Genomic DNA, 24,510 nt, shown 5'->3' on the forward strand with positions numbered 1-24,510 from the left:
TGTTTCTGAACTTTGGGGGAAAATTACAAGGTCAAGGGGAGAATGTGTGGTAGGCCCTTCGGGAAGGCTGTGCCTTCCTAGTATCTCAGCAAGAGGCCAACTTGCAGCCGGGAGTTTAGCATAAAAGGAGGCTGTACTTTCTGAAACCTAGAGAGAATATCCCACAGGCTGACGTCCCAGTAGACTCTCTCCCTTTATTTGAATAAAGTTGCAGGGCTCCTCTGTCTCCTTTACGGACACTGGCTTTTCAAAGCATGACCTTCCATACAGCCACGCGTACAGAAGAGCTGCTGCCCCAAGAGACCACCTGGCCTTGAGGCCAAACCAACCTGGACATCAGAAAACACAGGCACACACACAGGAAAACATCTGGCTTTGGTGCCAGCCATATCCATAGTGGAGTGGCTGATTTTTTTGCCTGGCAGCCACCTCTGCGCTCACACACAGCCAGCCCAGGGTGCTCCACAGGCTGCATGGGCAGAGCATGGTGTTGGCACATGGCATGGGCACTGTCGCCCTGCCAGCCCAAGAGACAAGTTCAGGTGCTGTCCATCACCTTCTCAGAAGGAGCTCAGGCTGTGACATCCACCCAGCACAAACCACACCTTCTGTGCTTCCTAGAGTGGACATGGCCCCTCAGACAGAGCTCCCATGAAAGCACACAGCCATCCAGGCCTCTGGGTGCAGGGACTGCCAGAGCCTTTCACTGGGAAGGATGGCAGTGCTAAGAACAGCTGTGTTCAGTGTGGCCAAGATCTGCCAGCCCTCGGGGCTCAGCTATGAGAGGATGTAGAAAGATTAAGGGGCATAAGGGAGTCTGAGAAAGACTGGTAGAACTAGGCTCTGCCCTGCCTGACAGGAACAGCCAGGCCAAAATACTCAAGTTCAAGGGGATCCTGTATCCTCCCTTGCCAGGTAAAGGAAAGGAGTGGGTGGAGGCAGGCAAACCCCCTCCTTGCCCACCTTGCTTCCCCACATGCCTCTGTACAGCAGGTATGAAGCTCTCACGTGGAAGGCCAGGCAATGGATGATGTGGATGTTAGTCCATCTACACCAGAGGTGTTGCCATGGCTGTGACACCCCAGACCATGTCCACCTCTACAAGAGAGATGAGTAGGCGAATCCTTTCTGAGGGTCCAATGTGCCACACAGACACAGAGTCCTCTTGGGGAAGTCTGCTGCTTCCCTGGGGCCCAGGTTAAGCACAGCACTAGGAAACTTCCCAGCTGGGTTCAGCTTCAGACTGTTTCCCACTGCTGCTCTTCCATGTGCGTGACAATGGAACTGCAACACATAGTCCCAGGGCAGTCAAAGGAGACTTCAGGGCCTGGTAAGGAATTCTGGAACAGTTTCTTTCCTCTGTCCTTCCAGTTGTGGGCAGTGACATTGAAAGAGATGGACTCAGTCTGCTGAATATATGGCTTGGTGGCTGATGTCACTGCCACAGTGTCAGGTTTTTAAATTTTTTTTAACAAGGCACCCCACTGTTAGATGTGATCAACCTTTCCCAAAGGGAAAGAGGATCTTTGCTGAGAGCTTTGCTCACTGAGAGCTGTAAACCAGTCTTGGAGTGGGACATAGATGATATTGGGCTGGCCTGTGACAAGCTGTGGGACATTGCAAGGTCAGAGAGTGCAAGTGAGGGTTCTTGGCCTGTTGCTCAACATGCTGAGTGTACTGAAGCACACCTGACATCTTAGGGAGGTGAACCAGAGAGCCAAAAGGGAACCCCACCTCTTCTACCACTTTGTGCATGTGTGCCTGATCCTCATCAGCCCAAACACACCATCCTGAGCGGGGGATGACCTGCAGGGTAGATTAGAGCAGGGATCCACTATGTCCCCACCCCCTCTGTGCCAGGCTGTGGGAGATGGAGCAGAAGCCAGAGAGGAGGATTAAAAGCATGGTTTTGATTACACAGGTAACACCAGATAGCCAGCTCAGAGCTGCTTCACAGGGCATGAGAACTCAGGAACCTGTGACTTGGCCACTAGCACTACTGCCAGGGATAGAGTAGATGGCACAGAGGGGCTGCCACTGGCCAGTGGCCCTGTACTAGCAGCTTGGAGGTCAAACGGATCCTGGCTACCATGACCTCCCCAGCTCTGCACACAGGACACCCAGCGGGGGATGATGGGCTGCCTGATTCCAAGCAGCACAGCTGTGGCTGGGCTGGACCATATTGATTTTGGATGTGCTGGGAGAAAGGCTCAGGCACCATCCCCTATTTCTCTAGCAAAACCTTTCCATCAGCAGCAGGAAGAGCAAGAGCCTCAGCCTGCACTAGCATAAATCCTACAGATTTGGAATACAAAGCAGCACAGAAGAGGTTAAAAACTGTAAACCTACTGGAGGCAGGGAGAGTGTGAGCTGGTCAGAGAGCATTGTAATGCTGAGCACACAGGTCTGCTCAGGGGAACCCTTTCCAAATCCCTCAAAAAGAGGTCTTTCCAGGGGTGATGAATCAGGAAGAGTTATGCAAACAGAACCTTCTAACACAAGTACACTTCAAAGCTCAGCCTTTCCCGTGCTCCGCAGGCCACAGAGGCACAGGTCAGTTTAGGACATATGCCTCCTGTGGAGTTCCTCAGAGGGCTGCTCACCCACCAAGAGGCCAGGACTGGGAGGAGAGATGGCCACACAAACTAACCTAGTGTTCATCTTTACAAGCTGAACAGTGAAGAACTGCAAAAGCTACTGCATGGAGCAGCCATCTGCGGGCAGAAAGTCGTACACGTACAAGGCCACCGACTTGGACAGGTAGGTCATGGTGCCAAAGCGGCCGCTCGGTGCACTGTCATACAGCAGGCTGCAGATGCCTGTCGAAGGATCCCTCTCCAGCATCTGCTCATCAGCACCCAGGGCTTTCTGGATTTTGGACAGGAAAGCAGAAAGGCATCATTAGAAAAAAAGGCAATCCCATTATCAGCTTCCATCCCAAGCGTTCTCTGTTGCACTCAGTGTGACACACTGACCATGAGCAGTGGGAGGAGGACAACACAGCTTTGCTGTGCCCCATGAACACAACAGGGACAACAGGCAGGGCTCTCCAAGTGGGTGAGCCCTGCACAGGTATGGGGAATGCAGCCAGCAGCCCTGGGTGAGGCCTGGCCCCTACCTGCTCCTCATAGAAGAGGTCATTGGCCATGTGCAAGATCTTTTCCACAGCTATGATGCCACCAATGGTGTGCACCTCCATGTCCACCAGCATGGTGAGCACTAAGATCGCTTCCACCAGCAGCTGCCTGTACTCTGGCTGGGGCACACGGTTGAGGACAGACTCCACATGCACAGCAAACTTCATTTCCCCTGGGGTCATCTGTGAGGAAGCAGAAAGAAATGTACCTAAAGCACTGTATGTCCTGCTCAATTCCTGAGCTGTGCTGGGCAATCTCCCAGGGCAGCCAGCACACACAACTAATGTGCCCCATTCACATGAACCTCCTACCTCTCTGGTTGTTGAGGAGGGAAGAACAAAGCCCTCCACAGAGAGACCATGGCACTGCAGAACAAGAAGGAGAGATCATGGTTATGGCTTGGGGAAGCACCATGCTAAGATACAGAGGTCCAGCCCACCAACTTGCTCCCACTTTAGCACTGGTGCATGCTGCCCTTACACCCCAGCTCTGCCTCCTGACTCCATATAGCATCACTCCTTCCCCATCAGTTCAGTGTCAGCCAGAGCCCCGTGCATGGGGGCTCTGCTCCCTGGCTTACCATGCTGAGGATCAGCTGTGCCCAGAGCACCTTCAGCTGTGGCTCTAGCCATGCACTTATCTGCTTGATGCATGAAGCACCTGAGCAACTCCCCTCTGCAAGGTGCAGGCTGAGGCAAGTCCTACAAGACTACAAGGCAAGTGCACATCCTCTACAGCTTTCCAAGGTCAGCCGCAGGCCTTATCTATGAAGCATATATCTACACAACATCAGGGACCAGCCCGGAGTGCCTAAGTCCCCCCTGGCAAGGCTGGTGCCTGGGACCAGAGGCTCACATGCATGGAGAGGCACCAGCTATGTCTAACTCACCTTCTGCAGGACCTTCCAGACGTTCTGGTAGAAGCCCACAGGGACACGGTTCAGGGCCCCATCCAGGCGGCGCCTCCGCTGCCACTGGCCCTGCCGGCTGTCCATACTGCCCTGCTCTTCTAGCTTACTTGAAAAGGAGTCCTTGCACAGCAGCTCTGTGTGCCCAGTAGACTGGGCAGACAAAACAAGAACCACAAAGACTGCTGCAAAGTTAAATATCCCACAGGAACGCAGCCTGCTGCTGCTCAAGAGTTTGTAGTTCTCCAGCCTCATTCCCAAGACAGAGCTGCTACCCCACCCCCTGCTCCCAGCAAAGCCCACCTTACAGTCCCAGCTCCCTGTAGCACCCCCCAGAGCACAGCTCCTTCCTGCAACCACAGACGAGACAGACCCCATGTGTGCAGCCAACAAACACAAGTTACCAGAGAGGATCTGAGGTCGGTGTCCCCGGACTGCAAACTGAGGGGCTGAAGGAGAAAGGGAGAGATGGAAATGAGACTGTGCCAGAGCAGGGCAGAAGTCACAGCAAACAGAGCAGCAGCAGCACAGATCAGGGTCAGGTCACAGGGCAGTTATCCCAGGGCCAGGGCTGGCTGGAGACAAGAGGGAGTTTTGAAAGGAAAGCTGCAGAGGGCTGCACATGCCAGGGCTGCAGCAGCAGTGGGTTTGCGCTGGGCTGCACGCAGGAATAGGACTGCAACTGCTCTGCTGGCTCACTGGTATGGGCAGGGATTTAGTCTTAAGCAGACAGAAGGACCAGTAGGAAGGTCACTGCCCACAGACAGCCCTCTGTGATGTCAGGTTTCACACTGCAGCAAGTTGGCCCTAACTCTGCTGCATCAGCCTGGCCCCAGCAAGCTCTGCCTCTTTGATGACAAGACACATTCTGGAGCTCAGGACTCCTCCTGGACACAGGCACAAGAGGAGGTCCTTGGCATTTGTAGCTGACCAGAGGCCTCCTTCCCCAGTGAAGAAATAGCTGGGGAGGCTGCAGGCAGGATCCAATGAACTGTCCAGCAGTCACTACTGATCATGGCACTGGCAGCATCACACCCTCCTGCTCAGCAGATTTTGTGGGTATAATGGAATGTATTTGAGCACAGCTCCCAGCTGGCTATAATGGCACTTGCTTAGAGGGGAAGCCAACTCATTGCTGCATCAGCTGAGGGAAGCTCATTGACTTGTGCATGCAGGGAAGCTGCCCTGGTGCATGGCATGAGGGGCAAAAGCTGAGACTGCAGGACCAGAGAGGTTTCACCTTACTCCCAGGCAGAGACTGCCTACGTTTATCCAATTGCTGCAAGAGAAGAACAAAATGAAGGTTCTGCTGTTGGAGGATGCCCACCAAGATACTAGCCACACTTGGGACACCACACAGTCCTCCCCACCCCTGCATCTTCTCAAGCACCCCTGTGCTCCCACTGAATTGCCAGAGCAACCCCCACCCACTACCAGATTCACTCCAACTTTCCCCCCAGGGCAGGACTGGAGACAAAATTAGCTCCTGGAAGCATCTGTGTCTCCTACTCTTCCATCAGTTCTGCCTGGTTTGTAGCTGGTTTTCACCCACAAGACCTGTTGTGAGTGGCCTGCACCACCTGCCCTCACCTGCTTGATTTCACTTTTCAGCCTGACGAGGCCACTGCGCTCAGGCCTGGTGGTCCCGCCAGCTCCCATGTCACAGATGGAGACAGCAGTGGTGAGCGACGAGTCCTCTGAATGCACTGGTGGGGCAGAGAGGTCTGGAGTGGGCAACCTTGCCCAAGGCATGGCCATCCCTCACGGCTGCCTGGGCACTGGTACCTCTGCATGACCTTGCCCTCTAACATGATAGCATCGCAGACCCACGAGTGCAGTACGGAACTGCTTCAGTTCAGACCCAACCAGGTCAAGTGCCAAACTAAGCAAAGCTCAAATAGCCATGACATTCAGGCTTGAGCCCAGAAATCACTGAGCACCATCCTTATGAAGAGCAGAGCTTCCTGCTGGACCCCTCCAGTACTGAAGCATCTGTGCTGAACATGGGGGAGCACAGGGACACCGCCCAAAGGTAGGAACATTAGATCTGGCATGCTGTGCATGCAGCTTTGCCCCGAGATGCTCTCTGCTGGGACTCACCACTCCTTTCCACCCCAAACTCCTTGCCAGAGAGGATGTGGTAGAGGAGATTCTTCATGTCTGATGGGCTGAGATTCATCAGGTTCTCTGTGGCTTCTCTAGCTGGAAAAAAGAGAACTGTGATTCCGTAGCCTGCCTCATAGTCATCCTAGGACATTTCTATCCTGCAAGCCATTCTGTGAGCAGGGGGAGCTCATCTGGCAGGACATACACTAGCTCCAGGTGTTGCCTATAACATGGACTCTTCCCATGGCCAGCCCAACTCATGCTGGGATGAAGACTGCACTGCAAGCACTTGTTTGTGCTGCTCAAGAACACGTCCAGCTGCAGACACTGGCACTTCCATGCAGGGTCCTGTCCTAGCCTGAGCTGCCCACTTTTAACAGTACTCCTTTCTAGCTGACAGAGCCCCAGGCATCACAGGAGCCACCCCAGCTAGGGTGCTGTCTCTGCCACATGTACCTGAACAACGCAGGGAGTGTGCCAGCTCCGTCGCCATCACCTGGATGATGAGCCCAATGCGGATGCGGAACATCTCAGCAAACAGTGAAGGCTGTGTGCGTATGTACATGGCCAAGTACACCATGATCTCCTAGAGGGGCAAAAGCAGATCACCTCACTGCTGCTCACCAGGGCAGACACCCAGCTCTAGGCTCCCCTGACACCCCGGCCCCTCACCTGGGTGAGGATAGACACACTGAGGTTCTTCTCACTGGCTTCATCAATAAGGCGAACGAGTTCCTCATAGGGGATTGGGCTGGAACATGGACAAACAGCAGAGCAGGTGAGAGGCAGCAGAGCAAACCCTGTTACAGGCTGGGGACAGCCACCCAGGGCCACTCCTGCCCATGGACCCCAAGCACCAGGCTCACATCCAGACCCAGCCCAGCATGCTTGGGGAGAGAGAGGTGCCACACTCACGCGGTGATTGTCTTCTCACGTGGCTCTGGGGGCAGCCCCACTGTCAAGTGTTTCTGGTGAGACAGGAGGTCAGTACAGGCCTGGGGACAGAAAGGCAGCCACTGTCAACAGCTGAGGGTTTGGGGGCTCATCACAAAGCAGAGGGAGACAGAGCTGATGCAGCCGTGGTTCTGCTCACTCTGCTGCCTCCTCCCTGACAGAGCTCAGCCTGTTAGAGGCTGGCTGTACAGCTGTTACCTCATCCAGAGCTTCAACCTTCTTCTTGAGGATGCCAGAGATGTAGCGGATCAGGGCCCACTGGCGTGCCTCCCCCACCCGCACATACAGCTCCGTGAGGAGCTCCTTGACGGTGGGTCCAGGCTCACTATCAAGCCCTGTGTGCCACTCGGGTCCCCTGTGAAGGTGAAGGAGGTGCTGTGTCATATCCAGCAATTGTCACAGCTCCCTGGCAGGCCCCCTGGGCTGTGCCAAACCCCTGTATGCACAGTGAGCCCTCAGGACACAGAGATCATCCTACTTGAGCATGTGGAGCATGTAAAGGATGTCTGCTTGCTCCTGCAGCGTGGGGCAGATGCGCAGCTGGTCCACCAGTGCCTTGCAGTCCACGTTGCCATCCTCATCACGTGGCAAGTTCATCTCTGCATAGAGTGCATGGCTCTGGGGGAAGGGAAGCCCGTGCTGATGATTAGCATCACCAGCACTCTGCACCAAATGGACCTATGCATATTCTCCCTCATCAAACAGGACTTCCCTTTGCAGTCCTGCAAGGACACTCTGGCTATAGCTGAAAGAATAGCTCAGTCCAGGAGAGACAGAACTCACCTTGCTGTCCAAGTCAGGCTGCTGGAGTGAACTCAAAAGCTTGACTGACTGCTGCGATGCCTGGAAGATCCTGCTGGGGACATACATCCCAACATCTAAAAAAAACCCCACAGGTTGGTGGAGACACATCCAGCCCAAATCACCATTACTGTGCCCCAAACTACCTCAGACACTGACACTACTCCCCCAGCAGTCCTTGCAGAGGGTGACTGTGGGAGAAGCAGCCCCTGTCCACCCATTCAGAGGAACACCACAGGCAGCTGCCATCCTTTACTGAGTTTTCATGGGGCTGCACAGGCACCAACTCCAAGACATTCCATGGGCAGGACTAACATGATGGACATAAAGTGCCTTTGCCCATGTAAAGGCTTAGCTTGTCTGCAATCCACAGGAACCCCATCATCACAGAGCTGTGAAAGCTCCCAAAGCACTTCAACCTCACCCCTGGGCTCAAGGGAAGATGTGGAGGGTGTTGGAGTTACTCACTCTGGACATGCAGGTCCTTGGCCTTGGATGCCAGGGACATGAGGTCACGGGTGGTATGGACAGCAGCCCTGAAGCGGCTCAGCCCTCCCCGCTGGGTGGTCGGAGGCAGGTTTGACTGGGGAGTCGTGTGCTGCAGCAGGTGATCCAGATACTGAGCAACCTCATCGTCGGTGTCCTCTGGAAGGGAAGGCACCAAGCAGGAGTTCAGCTCCTTTGAGTCGTGGCACCCAAAGGCCTAGAGAGCTCCCATGTAGAGGAATTTCTCATGGAAAAAGAGCATGATATCCTTTATGATATTTCTTTGCAGGAACTGGACATCCCTGGCCTGCAGATTACAGAGATACTTTAGTTACCCTGGCCTGCAGAGATACTTTAGTTACTTTAGAAATATTTAGGACATCCTTGGAAAGACAATAAGGTTTGTACAAATACAATAGTCAATGCTGGATGCTGAAAGCCATCACATACTATAACCTGATCAGACACTTGTAGTATGACAGCCAGTCAATAAGTGATTTGTATATGTAATCATATTACGTTAGCCAAAGAATGTTAATTAGCTATTGTATTATGTAAGGAAAACATGAATAAATTAGACAATAAAGGAGGATGACAGCTAGATACTGGTTTGAGTGTCATTACTCCAGCCAGCTCTCTGTGGGACCCTCTTCACTCCCACCTGTGCCTCAGCAGGGACAAAGCTTTGCTGGCTGCACGAGGTGACAAGGTAGGGCCAGTGTTGGCAGCAAAGTAGACTAATGGACAGTGCCAGCAGCCAGGCACACAAAGCACCCCTGTTCCTGCAGGACTCCTGCCCTGGGACACTGCCTGCCCCAAACTGGGGCTCCCTCCATGTTCCACGTTGACAAAGGAAGCAAAAGGGCTGCAGCATGTCTCTGATCCAAGCCTGTGCAAGGACAGGAATGTCCCACTCAAACCCAGCAGGAAAACCCTCACACTCCTTCTCTCCAGGGAAGAAGTGGGGAGGTACAGCCAGAGGCAGCTTGTCCAAGCAGAGACCACTTACAAACACCCCAGCACAGCAAGGGCATCTTCCAAGCAGACTCCAGCAAGGGAGCAAGGCAAGGTGGGTTTTGCAACAGTTATTTGTAAGTTGGAGTTACAGGAAGAGTTATGGTTCTGCCTTCCTCTTTGCCCAGCTTCAAGCAGCTCCCAACACCACATCGGGATCACCAGAGGCACCATGCACTAACAGCAGCATGGAAGAGGGTGCTCAGAGGCCAGGTCTCTGCTCAGTCAGGAGATAAAAGTGAGGGGATGCCCCTGGGGGGGAAGTGCCCCAGATAAAACACAGATGCCAATGCACTAACAGTGGGCCAGGGCAAAGCTATGCTGCTCTCCAGCTGGAAAACTCGGAGGTGTGCTGGCCCCAGGAGATGAGCTGCTGACTGCACCTGAAGCAGCTTGGCATCCCCTTTCCACCCCTCAACGGAATGCCTCGTGACAGTGCCTGAAGGCTAGGATGGAAAAATCCCCTAAGCACCACCCTGGAGAACATTCACCTGGCTGCAGCATCTGACCACGGGAAAATGTTAAAATTCAGCATCTTTGAGATGCTGTTGAAAGGACAGGCAGATCCTCTCACTGGAGCTGGGAGGCGAAGCAGACACCTTGGACAAACCCTGATGCAGCCTGTAAGGAGGCTGCAGATGAAGTGAGAGAAGGGCAAGAAAAATGAGCAGAGTCCCAGCAGTGCGTGCACTGGCTGCAGGAGCTGCAGAGGTAAATTAGATGGCTGATGATGACCAGTGCTAGATCACACAGATGTCCCCAGACCTGCCTGCAAGGGGAACAGCAAAATTTGCACCCTGCCATGGTCTCAGCAGAAGTGGGGGTCCCTTATGCTCTGATGGGCCAAAGCATTCTCAGGTACTCTCTATACAGCAGTAAGGCTTCAATTTGGCACTCACTGGAGCAGCTCTGCCCAGGGGAGGGGCAAAAGCTTGGGATAAAAACAGATTAATTAGGGACATGGTGGCTCTTCCCCACCAGCTCGGTCACTGTGCTTCTGCAGTGCCATTTATGCATCAAAGACCCTCAGCCCCATCTCCCAAGCCGAGGCAGGTTGCCAACCCCTTATCTGTTCTCCACGGAGGAGCTTATGAAGGTCAGAGCTGCTCATTCCAGACAAGGTCGACAGAGAGCCAGATGGGAACATGGTGAAAACCCAAGCACATGAAGAACACAGCAGTGTGTGCTGGCAGGGAGGTTAGGTGTTATGGTTGTAAGGGTGAGTTAGGCATTTGCCACCCCCCAGCAGTGACTGGCCTGTTCTCCCTTACTGTCCTCTGCTACCTGCAAGCCATGCAGCCACTCCTAGGTGCCTAGCTTCTCAAAGCTGTCACTGCTGAGCCTGTAACTCTTGGCAAAGACCTTACCCTCTGGCCCAGGGTCCATAAAGCTGAGGTGTGTTCGGCATGATGTTGTCAGGAACTCCGACAATTTACCAGTCTGAATTCTGGGCAAGAGATAGGAAGGTCACATGGAGAGGAAAGGGGAGGTGATACCCTTGGCTTTACCTCCTGGCTCCAGGGCAGGCCTGTCGCTGTCGAGGCAGGACAGGAATGAATAGACTTGACTCAGAAGGCTGCTGAGAGTAAAACTCTGATTTATTCAAAATACACTGCTCTTTTATACAGAGCTTTGCAAGGACCAGCTCCATTGGTTCTGAAGTGAAAACAACCCACAGTATTGGTGCAAAGTGCTTGACGCACAGTGATAGAATTTAACTATGAACAATGTGAAAAGCAAGAGAGATAAAGAATTATTTACATTCTCTCCAGCTCTTCCTCAGGCGTCTGCCTGGCTAGAAACTCTCAGTTTCTTTCTTTGACTGAATCTGAGTCCCACACAGGCCCTTTGATGGGGAGACATGTTCACCAGGAGCATACACACACTGATGTCTGCTTTAGCTGCCTGCAACTCTTTCAGGCATGGGAGGGATGCCCAAAAGCTATTAGAGGAATCCTGCAGTCATGGGTTTGATGATATGAAGAGCCATGTCCTCTCTTTCATCTCCTCAGTTGGGATTGTAGCCCTAGGGCATGCTGATAGCCTAGCACACCCCAGTGTATCTTCCCCAGCTTGCTCCCCCACAGCCTATGCTCTGCCCAGCAGGTATCCTCACAACCAGGCTCCTGGAGCCATGAGCCCTCTCCCTCCTGCACTGCAGGAAGCTGCACTCACCTTGCACCGCCGAAATACCCATCCTGCAGCTTCCGCAGCATCGCCAGCAGCGTGGGATGCACACTGCTGCTGGTCTCATCTGTGTGGAAGATGCACAGGCAGTCAGGCTCTCACAATCAAACTCACTCCCAGAAAATAGCCCAGGACCAGGTGGGCATTCAGACACCCAAAGCACTGTGGCCAGACCCTCACTCTGGGGTATGTGGTCAGGCTGTGGTACCAAAAGCACCACCCAAAAAGGAAAATTCTGGATTATCCAGGCTGGATTCAAGGAAAACCATGCCAGGATGTACTCCAGGCTCCTCAGATTTCACCTTGGGCTGAAGCAGACAGTACCAGACAGCAGCACCTAACAGCCCCCTGCTCTGTCTCTGCCTTTCACATAACGAAGCAGAGGAGTGGGCTGCTGTCAAGGGCAGGGGGCACCACAGCAAAAGGTGCACTCGAGAAATTAACGGGATTTCAAGTACACAAGGAGACACAGAAAGGCCTTAAAGCAGAACAACATCACCTTCCTACACAGGCTCACAGGGAACCTGTGAGCTGCAGCAGGCAAGCCAGTTCTACTCTGTGCCTTTGCTCCTTCTGGTTTACTGTTTTCCCCTCTCTGTTGACTAGGAAAGCCTTTAGCAGGTGCTCACTCTTAGGGAAGAGTCAAGAGACAGAAAGAGCACCAAGAACACTTCTAGACATAAACTGTAGTTTTGGTCTTGGCTCCCAAAAGGCCTTCCCACAAGCCTATTTGCCTGGAATCTGAACACATCTGTGACAACAAACAGCCCTTGAGCTGCAGGTACTAGTGCCTGACAGACAACCCTGTTAGCTGCCAGGCCAGCTGCCCACTCAACAAGGCTCCACTGAGCAGTAAGCTCTTCACAGGACACTACTGTCTGCTCCAGCCTCACCACGTCCCTGTTATTGAGATGGTCACACATTTGCCCACCCCCTTCCTCCTGCAGAGCTGTTTCCCAGGGCTGCTCTAACCAAATGCCTTGGGAGGCTTGAGCATTTATACCGAGCATGGTGTGGGAGATGGGGAAGGTGATGGTTGGTCGCCCAGTCATCCTCCACCGACTGCACAGGTAGGAGAGGTCCGTCCTCACCATCTCCACAATCATCTTGTTGTCAAGAGCCAGGTAGAACTGCTGCTGGTCTATGAACTGTGAGGACAACACAATACATGATTGGCCCTGCATGCAGCCACCAGGTCCTTATGGTGCCACCTATGCCTTCCCACAGGCACACAGCCAAGCTAGCCATGCTGTGCACCCAGAGGGCATGAACCTGCCTTTGCACTGACAGTTCATCCCACCTTACTCAGCAGGTGTTGTACAGCCTAGCAGGGGACCCTCAACCCCCAGGGCAGCTACTGGCTACTAACAACTATGGGGATGTACCTAACACCACAGCTCAGCAGCAGCAGCATCCAGCCCCACGTAGTGAGTCCCTGTTGTGCCTGTTCCAAGTGAATATGTACTTCTTATAATGCTAGGCTTGGATCACTGCTTGTCCCCTGGACACATGTCCCTGGCCTGCCATCAGCATCCTCCTGGTGTCCTCATCAGCGTGAGCAGAGATTTTCATCCAACACTGACCATTAAAAGGCTCAAACTGTCCCAACATCCACACAGTCACGACCATCAACTGTGCTGCCTCATGCCACAGAGCTGGACTACTCCATACTCCCAGGCTGTTTAGAGAGTGCTGGGTCACACCTTAGAGTGTGTACCTTAGAATGAGTACCCAGCCACTGAAGAAACTTCCTGCCCAGTTTCATACCACAGAATAGCTAGGAGTAAGCCTCTGCAATGTCACTCACCTGTGGGGTAAAGGTAAAGATGCTCCTCCTGATTTTGTAGAGCTTGGAGGTCCCAAGGACACCCATATGCCGGTAGGGCCGTCCAGTAAGGCACATCTGCTTGTTGCGGCCTGGGAGGGCAGGAAGAGGAGTTTTCAGTACAAGCCTTCTCATGAAAGGGGCTGCAGCAGCAAGTAGTGCCAAGCATCTTGCTACTGGCCAGCAGGGAAATGCTGGTTTGAAGTTGGGATATCCCAGAACCCTGTGTCAAGCTGGTACAGTTCTAAGGGACAGGAATTCTCTGTCCCCAGTCCTGCCCAGAGGGGTAGAGACATGCTGAAATAGCGATACACAGCCTGTCCTGATTTCTGCAGCGTCACAGCTTCTGGTCTTTGGCCACACCAGAAGCAGAAGCAGGGCTAGGGGTGCCCCTCTGCATAGGGCTGACCCTCCTAAGTTGACAGTTCTATCAGCATTCCAGTTGCTCCTGGATTACTCCCAAAGCCCAGGATGGTGCAGCAACAGCATTACCCCTTGCTTGTCAGCTCTGGCAGCTGCCAGGCTGCTCCTCCTGCCCATGTCACACTTGGCCTTTTGGTGGCCTAAATTAGCTGCCAAACTAAATCACAACAGATCAGGTGTCTCCTTCAGCCCAGGCTAAATCTCTGGCTCCTGCAAAAGAAACCCCATGCCTGAGGGCTTGCAGCATCAAGGAGCAAGCATGCAGAGGTGAGCACATCCTCCCTTCACCCCTAGCCCTGCCCACCCACCAGCAACAGCCATACTGCCTGAGCTCTGAGCTCTCTGCCAGGGACAGCCAGAGGACCCTTCCTGGGATCTAGCTAGCCTCCCCCATCCAGATTTGAGTTCAGGAACAGAAGACAACTCCTGCCCACGTGAGGTTCAACATCTATCAGAGTCTTTTGTCTCTTCCTGGGGTGACTGTACAACTGCAAGCCAAAGCTCTATTCCTGTCAGAATCACACTGAACAGCACTGTCTGTTACTTTGTTCCTGTTTGGCATCAGTGGCTTTATCAGGCCTAGAAAAGGGCAGAATCTTCATCAGCCAAGCAGAGAGCAGGACACAAGTGTCTATGAGCAGGAGCACCAGGGGTGCACCCCGTTTGCTGCAGGAGCAGGGAGCCCAGCTCACCCAGCCGGGCATAGATGTGGCTGAGGATGCGAGCAGGCTGCACTCTGATGGGGTAGACATCTGCCACAGTCTCCACGTTAATGCCCTCCTTCTGCAGGATTGCCTTGATCCCCTCTGTTTCAGCCAGGATACACACTGTGGATGAAGACAGTATCAGCACAACAGAGGCACAAGGGTGTGACAGCACTGCCCCATGCCTTTGGGCACACATACAAGGCACCCCACCACAGAGAATAAGCTGTCTGGTGTCCCTTGGGAACCAGTTCCCACTGCAGAAGCCTGCTTTGACCCTCCTAACACTCTATACACACAAAAGTCTTCCTCAACAAGTGGCAGGAAGAGAGTTTTCAGCCTCTCTGTAGAGGAGGCTGCAGCAGATGATAGTTTTGTGGATCGACACAGGATGAAATGGAAGGACTTGCACCCCGTCTTCCACCCACCTTGCCAGGGCTGAGACTGGGCTGTACTGGCAGCAGCCCATCAAGCAGAGCCACCCCAGAGACACCTCTGTGAATTCTGCACAGCCAGAGTCCTCCCCACCTGCCAGGCTCAGGGCTTTGGGACTGGTTCCTTTCCCTCACCTTGGACCACCACATCAGGTTTAGGGACAGTTGCAAAGCGGCGGTTGAGGGGATCTATTTCACCAGGAGCCAGAAACCCCTGTGGGAAAAAACGTATAAAGAGATTAACGTTTTACAGGCAGGGTAGAATGGGAGATGCCTACGGACAACCCACCTTTATGAGATCCTGGGGGATGGAGGTGACAACTTCCCCACGGTGGGTGGCAGCATTTGCACCTTCACAGCTCAGAGCCTGGTCCCACAGCCCTCCCCAGCACCCAGGGTGACCCTACCTCGGCCATCAGACAGCCCAGGATGTAGAGGGACTGTCCCCACATGTGTGGCAGCTTGCCCATGGGTATCCTGTCCACAGTGTGCGGATTCCTGTATTCTTCATCCACCTGAAAGACAAGCCAGGAGATCAAGAAGGGATCCATAGTCACAGGATGCTGAAGGAAGCATCCTCACTGCATCCTGAAGTCCAGCAGTTCAAGGCTTAAAACAAGGCCCAACAACAGCATTTGTCACAGAGGGTCCAGAAGAGCCAGGTTACATTCCTCCTCTCTTCTTATGACTGCCCCAGGCATCCATGTCAGACAACGGAGCAGCTGCTCAAACCATGTTTGGTTTCTCAGCTTGGGCCATCCCACTAGAACTGACGTGCCCCAGGAGCACCCAGAGATGCTTTCTGATACTGGTGAAGAGCACATCTCTCCTGGATGACCTGAGCACCAGGAGGTCACTGCTCTTAGCCCAGGCCCACACAAATTCCCTCAACACTGAACTGGAGCTCAGCACCACCTACTCAGCCCAGGTCTGCTTGTCCTGAGCTCTCGGAGCACTCAGTCTCTGAGCAAGCAGACTGTCAGCACAGAACTCATGTGTGGGAGCAAGAAATGCTTTGGGAGAAAACCCCAATTTTTATCAGTTTCATAACAACTCCAAGTCATCCTTTTTATACATCAGGCTTCCATGCCCTACATGTGCCCTTTCGCTAACAATTTGGCTTAATAAGCACTTAAAACTTAATTATCTGGTAATGAGACCAGGAGTTTCAGCACTGGACTTTCATGATCCTTGTGGGTCCCTTCCAAATCAGAATATCCTGTGATTCTGTAAGACACTCCTGCTTCCCACCATAGCTCAGGATCACTCACCTTATCCGGTGGGACACTGTACAGCTCTGGCAGCAGGCGTACCCCATTCTTCCCCTTGATAAGAACCCCCTCAAGGGCTTCCCGGTACTCCTGCACCTGAGAAGAGAGGAGAGGAAATCTGCTGCCAGCTCCCTTCTTCCTTCCTCCACATGCTTCTCCTGCCAGGGACTTTTTTCCACTAGCCCAGCAGGTCTCACTTCTCTTACCTGCTCCATGTTTCCACTGAAAATCCCATCAATCATCAAGTATGCCCAGAAGAGAGGCCACTCACACTCAATGTTCTCAAAGAGCTTCAGCTCAGCAGGTTCGTAGTAGAGGCGTTTGGGGTCCTGTAAGTGACATCAAGGCAGGTGGTACGTAACAGGATCTCCTCAAACTGACACCCTGAGACCCTCGCCTCAAATGTCCTCCCAGCCCTTCTCTGCAGACGGCCAAGGAAGAGCTGGAAAGCAGTTTCACCTCCAGCCTCTGTTTTCTCCATTAGACTACCTCCTCCTGAGCCCCCTGCACTGATAATGGAGAGACTTACCCTTCCTGGGGTCTACCTGGTCCCCAGCAGACACCCCAGAACACCCCAGACACTGTGCTGTTGTACAGCAACAGCACAACATCCCCTGTGCCGTGCTGGGTCCCCTTTGCCTTGCCTGCTTTCCCTGAGCCTCTCAGCATCTGCCTCCTCCAGCACCATCAAGCTGGCCCAGCCAGGTGAGAGGGCTTGGGCTGGTCACACAGGGCCAGAGAGGTTCTTTCACGGCCCTCCTGCCACGTGGTGCCACTGTGAGCCCAGCACAAGGGAAGTTGTCAGGATGAAGAGCTGCCTGCACAGAGTCCTCCCACCACAGTTCTGTGTGGTGTAGTGCCCTTTCTTTGACCCTCCCTGCTCACTGCTCTGTCTGCTGCAGAGAAGGTAGTGTGTTGGCCTTAGCAGACTACTCAGGCAGAGAGGACAGAAGGAGCAGATATCTTCTACCTGGACTCCAGCCATAAGCGTCCAAAATCCCATCTGACTACAGCTAGCTGCATGCCTCTGCAGGCACTGCTGTCCTTTCCATGCCTCACAGCTGCCCAGAAGTAAGTAATCCACAACCCTGCATGCTGCCAAAGCTCATAAGCACTGGGAACACTGGACTGGAGATGCTGCTGCTTCTCTCTGGCTCTGGAGGAGGAGCAGCCACACATACTGCCTCGAGAAGCATTCAGAAGTACTCATGACAGGCACAGCAGCTGCCGATGACTTAAGAGCCTCTGAGTATCTTTCCTAAGTTCAGTGGTTAACAAATGAGACTGCTTCTTATAAAATTTTCCTGTTTTCTCTCCCCAAAGCAGCAAACGCTCCACTTGCTCGCAGGGCCATTCTGACAGTACCCAAGCTGACTGCTGGTCTAGGAGAGACAGAAGCAGTTTTGTGACCTCCAGAGCTACCATAGATGAGGCTGCTGGGTAGCGGCTCTGCAGTCACCTCCCCAGGCCTCCAGCCCTTGCTCAGGGCTGGTGCAGCCCTGGGAGAGCCCACCTCAGCAGGGTTCCCATGGTGGGCGCTGGTCCCACCTTCCAGCAGACACACCACCCAGGATACAGGCAGAGCCCTCTGCTATGGGTGTGGGTGGGACGTACCACCTCTCCAATGAGCTCTGCCACTTTGGGGAGCCTTGCCCAGACCCATGGCACTGCCTGGGGCTACTCAGGGCTCTTGTCTTCCCAGTGCTCCCCAACACAGCTGCATCCAGGTGGGCTGCTGCTTGGCAGGCAAGTTGTGCCAGGCAGCAAGGCTGAGGACATTCACCTCTTTGGGAGTCCTGTATCCATCCCGGAGGAAGCGGCAGCAGCCATAGCGCCCCTGGAAGGGAGGGAAAGATTTGCTGAGCAGGAGGCAGTGTGAAATATCTTGTACCTTCAATGCAGACACAGGAGCAGGGTGTTTCCTTCAGCCAAACCCCCCCTCCCTCACTCACCCAGCACTCAGGTACCACAGTCACAGTCTAGGGCCACAGCACACAGGGCTGCTTCTTTGCACACCCCTGCCACAGAATCATGGGAGACTAGGACAGGACATGCCCCAGCAACCCCCCAGGGAACATGTTTTTGGGAAAAAAGGGCTACAGCAGTCTGGACTGCAGTTGTCTTCCTGGGAACAGTGAGACAAGGGCAGAGATGCTCACCTGCAGCTTGGTGATTATCTCCTGCTTGGTGATTTCTACCAGCTCGCTGTCCTCCACAGCAAATGCCGGGTAGGAGATGACAGAGAGCACACTGGCATCCACCTCCTTGGATGTGGAGGCCCTGGGCAGCATTGAGTGGAGGATCGACTGGGCAAAGGGGAAGGAAGGTGGTTAGGCTGTCAGGCCAGGCATTGTTCACACTTGCAAACCCAATAGATCACAGTTCCTCCTGCAGCAGTGTAACACCTGAGGCACCTCACCTGGCAGTGCTGCACCTCATCTGACAGCACCCGTATCACCGACTGCGGGCCTCCCTTGGCTCCAAAGAGATCCAGCTCATCCAGTGCCTCCAGGGCAGCCTGCAAGCAGGGTGAGACCCACACAGACATGTCCTTCACCATGCTGCTCATCTGTAAGAGCTCTCATTCCATGCTAGTCCCTGTGTATGAAGCACTGCCCAAATTTAAAAGAATTTGAACCCTGCGGTGGCTGCAGAACATATCTGGTCAAAATGGGACATCTCCAGACATCAAAAGGGCCTGAGACATTTCTGCCACACAGCTCTGATTAACTTTTCGCTCCCAGTTCAGACAAAACCCAGGTTAGAAGGCCACAGTTTTATTCCAGCAAACAAGATAGGTTCCCCAGGAACCTATCACTGCATTGAGCCTCAGCAGTTCAACATGCCCAGCCTGCCCTGTCAAAAAGCAGCTCAGGGCCGCTGGTGCTCCTCCTCCCACCAGCCAGCATTGCTTCCCAGCTCACCTTGGCCATGCCGACAGAACTGGCATTCAGCTCGGTGATGCCTTGGTTTGTCTTGTCCCCACGCTCCCATATGCCAAAGTCCTGTGAACCAGGCACTGTTTCAGAACACACCCAGAAAGCCTTTGAATCCCACCCATCCATGGTGCTTCCAGAAGCTGCTGGTGTGGCTCAGGTGGAACCCACAGCTGTTCCTAGACACCAGTCCAGTATCTCCACCATCAGAGCACACCCCTCTTCCCCAGCACGTTACCCACCGCAGTTTTGTAGGCAGCTTCAATGTAGAACACAAGGTTCTGGATAAAGTTGACTTCATCCAAGCTGTGAATTATGTGGAGGCCTAAAGCAGAGGGAAGAGTTCACACTAGCTGCTCCAAGTCCACAGGCATCCCCAGGATGGGGCTGCAGTAACCCAGGGATGATTCCTCCCCTCTGCATGCCTGCCCAACGGGAGCTATGTCCTAGCTGGCTCCATCTCCACTCCCACTCTTTACAGCAGCACTGGGGCTTCAGACAAACAGGGGCTTTCGGAGAGACTGACATCAAGGGGCCCAAAACCACCTCAGGTACTGTGAGCATAAGGGACAGTGGGGGTCACGGAACCCACTGGCACCCAGAAAGCTGCACCCAAACTGAGACTGGTGAACCTGAAGAGTAGCACACTCAAACTGCAATGGGAGCCCCCAGCATTACCTGAGGCCGTCATTTGTGCAAGCATGAGGAGGTAGAGGGAGGTAGCATCCATCTGTAGGTGACCCCATTCGTGATCTCCTACCACGGTGGCACAGGTGTGGGTGTTATACTTGGCATGCAGGCAGTCCCTGGTACTCTGACTGTACTTGAAGGCCTCTACCTTATCCACCTTGAGAAGGGCAAAGAGATGCAGGCATTCATTGAACCCTGTCTCCAGAGAGATCTGACAGCTCCTGAGCCAAGGGCTGCCCCATGCCATGAGTGGAGCACATGGAGTTATGCCTGGCAGGGCAGAAATTCCACAACCCCTGGGCTGAGCCCCACTGTGCACCAAGGCAGTAAGTGCAGGCTCACATGCTGGTGCAGCAACAGGAATGCAACTCCACTGTTCCCACAGCTGCACCATGCAGAGAAAAGGGTTACCCCAAATGCCCTCAGCAGGGAGGAGCTGTAGAATCCTAGCACCTGCCAGGCCACAAGACAGGGAGCAGCTGGCAAAGGCTCCACTGGCTGCCAGCCCACAGCTAAGGAACTTCAATCATACCCATGACAGATGCTCACTCAGAACTTATTTCAAGACTTGCTGGAAGGGGGCCTTCCCTCTGCTCATCAGGGGAGGCTGGGGACGGCTGGAAGAGCTAGGACAATAGCCTCTGTGGCATAGCTGGGCTTTAAGGAGACCAAGTGACACTGAGAGGTACTCCCCAGCTCCTACCTGTCTCATCATGCACTGGAGCAGCCCCTGCATCAGCTTCACCACGCTCTGCAGGAACAAGGAAAAGAGGTTTGTTACTCCCCAGAAGTCCTGACTCAGGATCAGCTGGCCGCTGACCTTTGCGGGGTTCAGTGTCCGTAATCAGAGCCCCTGCTCACATTTTCGCAGCCCCTGGGTGACAGCAGAGGGAAGATTTCTTGGCGCGCCAGCAAGGCCAAGTTGCCAGGCTGCGCATGACAGAGGGCACGGCTGCAGGACACGGCTCCCCAGCCCCAGAGAAAAGGTCTGTGGCCCCAGATCACCCCAGAGCCAGAGCTCTAAACCCGCTGGTTGGGTTCCGGTGTGGTTTGAGAAGAGCGGGCTCTGACATCCATTCCCACCGCCTCCCGTGCGGGGGGACAGCCGCGTACCCGCCCTCCCGGCGCTGCCGTGGGCCCGGCCCCAGCCGGACTGTGCTGGGCAGACCGGGGTCACCGCCGCCCCCAGTGACACCAGTCCCGGCCCTGCTCACTCCCACCTGCTCCAGCTCGTAGGCCTTGGCCTTGTCCTCGTCGCGGTCGGCATTCTTGCGGTAGGCCAGGCCAAGGCCCCACACGGCCAGGATGCTGTACACGTTGTCCCGGACCCAGGCGTCCCGGTGCTCGGCGCTGGCGGGGAGCAGCCCGGTCACCGCGTCCTGCGGAGGGACACACCGCTCACACGGAGCTCCGCGGCCCAGCGCCGGGGCCCCGGCTCCGCTCCTCATCCCGGGCAGGCTCCGACCTGGTGGCGGAGGATGGTCTGCTGCACCAGGCGCCCGTAGCCGTCCAGACGCACACCCGAGTTGCTCCGGCTCCTCATGACGGCGGCAGCAGGACCGGCACCAGCACGGGCACCGGCGGGACTGCACGGGTCCTGTCAGAGCCCCGCCCCGCCCCGCTCCGCCCCGCGGCGCCGCCTGCTCGCTGCCGCCGGCGGCGGGGCCCGAGCGCCGCTACAGCCCCTGAGCGGCCGCCGCAGCCGCCGTGCCCCGCGCTCCGCTCCGCGCCCCCCGCCCCGCACCGCCGGGCGGGCGGGACCTGCGGCGCGGGGAGGCCCCAGGGCGGGGGCGGCGGCGTTCGGCGCCCCCTGCCGGGACAAGGCCGAATAGCGCTGAGTGTGGGGCCGCGGCTGCAAGGACGGACACAGGGACGGACACACGGACAGACACACGGACACATGGACGGACACACGGACACATGGACGGACACACGGACACACGGACAGACACACGGACACATGGACAGACACACGGACAGACACACGGACAGACACAGGGACACACGGACAGACACACGGACAGACACAGGGATACACGGACAGACACAGGAACACACGAACAGACACACGGACAGACACACGGACAGACACAGGGATACACGGACAGACACATGGACACAAGGACAGACACGGATACATGGATGGGCACACGGACAGACGCACAGACACATGGACAGACGCACAGACACATGGACAGGTACACGGACACATGGACAGATACACGGACAGACACATGGACACAAGGACAGACACATGGACAGAGACACAGATACAAGGATAGAGACACAGATACATAGACAGACACACGGGCAGACACACGGATACATGGGTGGGCACATGGACACAAGGACAGTAACATGGACAGACACACAGATACAAGGACAGACACACGGACACAAGGACAGACACACGGACAGACACACGGATACATGGGTGGTCACACGGATAGAAGGACAGACACACGGACACACGGACAGACGCACGGATATATGGGCGGGCACACGGATAGAAGGACAGACACACGGACACACGGACAGACGCACGGATATATGGGCGGGCACACGGCCACACGCACAGATACTCGGATACAGGACAGGTGTGCAGGGGCACGGGTACCTGTGCTGGTGAGGAACAGATACACGGACTGGTGTGTGGTGTGGCACAGGGACACACGGATGGTTCACATACGGGTGTGAGGCTGTACAGACAGACAGACGGACACACAGATAGGTACACACACCGGTGTGGGTCTGTATGGACACACACACGTGCGCTTGGTGCATGGACAGACACACAGACATGCATGTGGATAGAGGCATGGACACGTCCATAGGTGTGCACGTGCACATAGAGGCACGTCCATGCACACGTACAGGTGTGCACACACCTACCCGCACTGGAACACATGCACAGGCAGACTCGTGTGCACACATACCTCCACACGCACACACGTGTACACAGCTATGCTTTGCATTTCTGTGTGTCTGCAGCACACAGAACCACACACACACACATGTGCACCTATGGACATTCATGGTGTGCAAACCAGTGGGTACCCACAGGTACACTCACCTAGAAGCACACACACACACTTCGCATGCACATACACAGTCACACACTTGCACACACACACAGAGGCATACACTGCATACACCTGTGTGCAGAGGTGTGGGCACACACGTGCTCCATACAGATGTGCACCCACACAAGCGCACCAGCAGTGTTTGGGCACAGCAGGCTCCTGAAGACCAGCACGCCTCATCCTGGGGACTCCTCTGGGCAGGTGGGGGACAAGTGGGTGCTGTGTCAGACTCTGCGGCTGTTAGGTGAGAGACAGGAGCCCACAGGTGCCATGTGCCACCCTGAGGCACACATGACCCTGTCACCCATGTAACCTGCCTTGGCACAGCTGGGCATGGACAAGAAGGTGCTGAATGTGGGCAGGGTGCATTAGGTTTATTTTCTGCGCAGGGCATCTGGAGCAGCCCAGCCACAGCATGGCCCCAGGGAGCTCAGCAGCACAGTCCCCCCCTGGCCCAGCCCACAGGACTGCAGGAGAGTCCTGTCCCAGCAGTGAGTGCATGCTGTCCCTTGGTCTCTGGGGATCCCAGTGCACTGTGGACATTTCTGGGGATGCTAGTGGCTGTCAGCACTCATACTGTGGTGGGGCACACACCCAGCCCTGTGGGGCAGAGCAGCCATGAGCACTGTGTGTGTGCCAGCAGTGGGCTCCCAGGGGTCTGCTGCTCTCCATCCTCTAGAAGGGTGTTGCATGGGGCATGTGGGGGGGCACGTGCCCCCCACCCTCTGGGGCTCCTGGAACACCCAGAGGGGCAGAAGACATTCCCCACTCATCAACGAGATGTGGCTAACTAGGGACAAGGGGCAAGACAGAACCTGGGGCTCTGTGGTTTCTCACTCTTCCAGGATGGGAAAAAAACTTTGAGACTAGCAGGAAAGGGAGGGATTGGAGTTGACAGCATCCCATCCAACAGCAAACACGGGAAAAATAAAATTGCTGAAACATCCCCATGGAGCTTGGGCCAGCAATAACAAATGGGGCTGGACCCCAAGCAAGAGGAGACCCTGGCAAGAGCATGAGCTGTGGAGAAACAGCACCCAGATGACAGTGCCCCCCAGCTCTGGTGCCAAGGATGATGACTGCCACCTATACCTTGCTGCTCAATGAATGGAAATTTTGCTCCAGCATTGCAAACAGGGCACCATTTCCAGCAACAGTCAGGTTTGTTTACAGATACTTACACACAATAGCCCCAGCAGAGAAATGCCTTGGCCGTGGTGACAGACAGCCCCAGGAGACTTGGCTCATTGCCCCTCCATGGTCCCCTAGGACTTTCCCCATACAGAGGGATGCGGGGCATCTCTCATTCCCAGCCCCATGGAGGCAGCTGCCTGCAGCCACATCTCCTCTGCACTAGGGTAGGTCAATGCTCCTGGGGAGGCACTTCTCATAGGCCCTGCTTGAACCAGCTGGGATTTACCCCCACGCCCACCCCCTCCAGTGAAAGTACAAGGGCTTTATCCCTTTATCCCTGCACAGGAATACAGCCTATGGCAGCCTAACCCAGGGGGCACCTGCTGCACCCCAGGGACAATGCAAGAACAGGCCAAGA

General features: G+C 54.8%; 1 protein-coding gene across 4 annotated transcripts; it reads right to left on the reverse strand.

Moving 5' to 3' along the window:
- Positions 1-174: 174 nt before the first annotated feature.
- On the reverse strand, positions 175-21,546 carry PHKA1 (phosphorylase kinase regulatory subunit alpha 1). 4 transcript variants are annotated; one of them, XM_030272701.4, is made up of 33 exons: positions 21,341-21,544; positions 21,096-21,254; positions 20,579-20,626; positions 19,864-20,032; positions 19,428-19,510; positions 19,174-19,254; positions 18,669-18,767; positions 18,409-18,555; positions 18,033-18,086; positions 16,456-16,578; positions 16,250-16,345; positions 15,386-15,493; positions 15,114-15,192; positions 14,533-14,667; positions 13,400-13,509; positions 12,596-12,740; positions 11,581-11,659; positions 10,773-10,852; positions 8,374-8,550; positions 7,888-7,982; positions 7,583-7,722; positions 7,303-7,459; positions 7,066-7,145; positions 6,823-6,901; positions 6,607-6,736; positions 6,145-6,246; positions 5,635-5,750; positions 5,285-5,323; positions 4,449-4,493; positions 4,027-4,197; positions 3,449-3,502; positions 3,119-3,319; positions 175-2,868 (listed from the first exon to the last, which is right to left on the reverse strand). In XM_030272701.4, the coding sequence occupies exons 1-33, from the start codon at positions 21,416-21,418 to the stop codon at positions 2,695-2,697; spliced, it is 3,633 nt and encodes a 1,210-aa protein (XP_030128561.4). In that variant the 5' UTR covers positions 21,419-21,544; the 3' UTR covers positions 175-2,694. The 4 variants fall into 4 exon arrangements, 2 of the variants coding, with proteins under 2 accessions (XP_030128561.4, XP_030128562.4); XR_003960443.4 differs by having other exon boundaries at positions 2,647-2,868; positions 4,027-4,226; positions 21,341-21,545; XM_030272702.4 differs by lacking the exon at positions 5,285-5,323.
- Positions 21,547-24,510: the final 2,964 nt, after the last annotated feature.

Source organism: Taeniopygia guttata, chromosome 4A, assembly GCF_048771995.1.
Source record: "Taeniopygia guttata chromosome 4A, bTaeGut7.mat, whole genome shotgun sequence".
NCBI classification, from domain to species: domain Eukaryota; kingdom Metazoa; phylum Chordata; class Aves; order Passeriformes; family Estrildidae; genus Taeniopygia; species Taeniopygia guttata.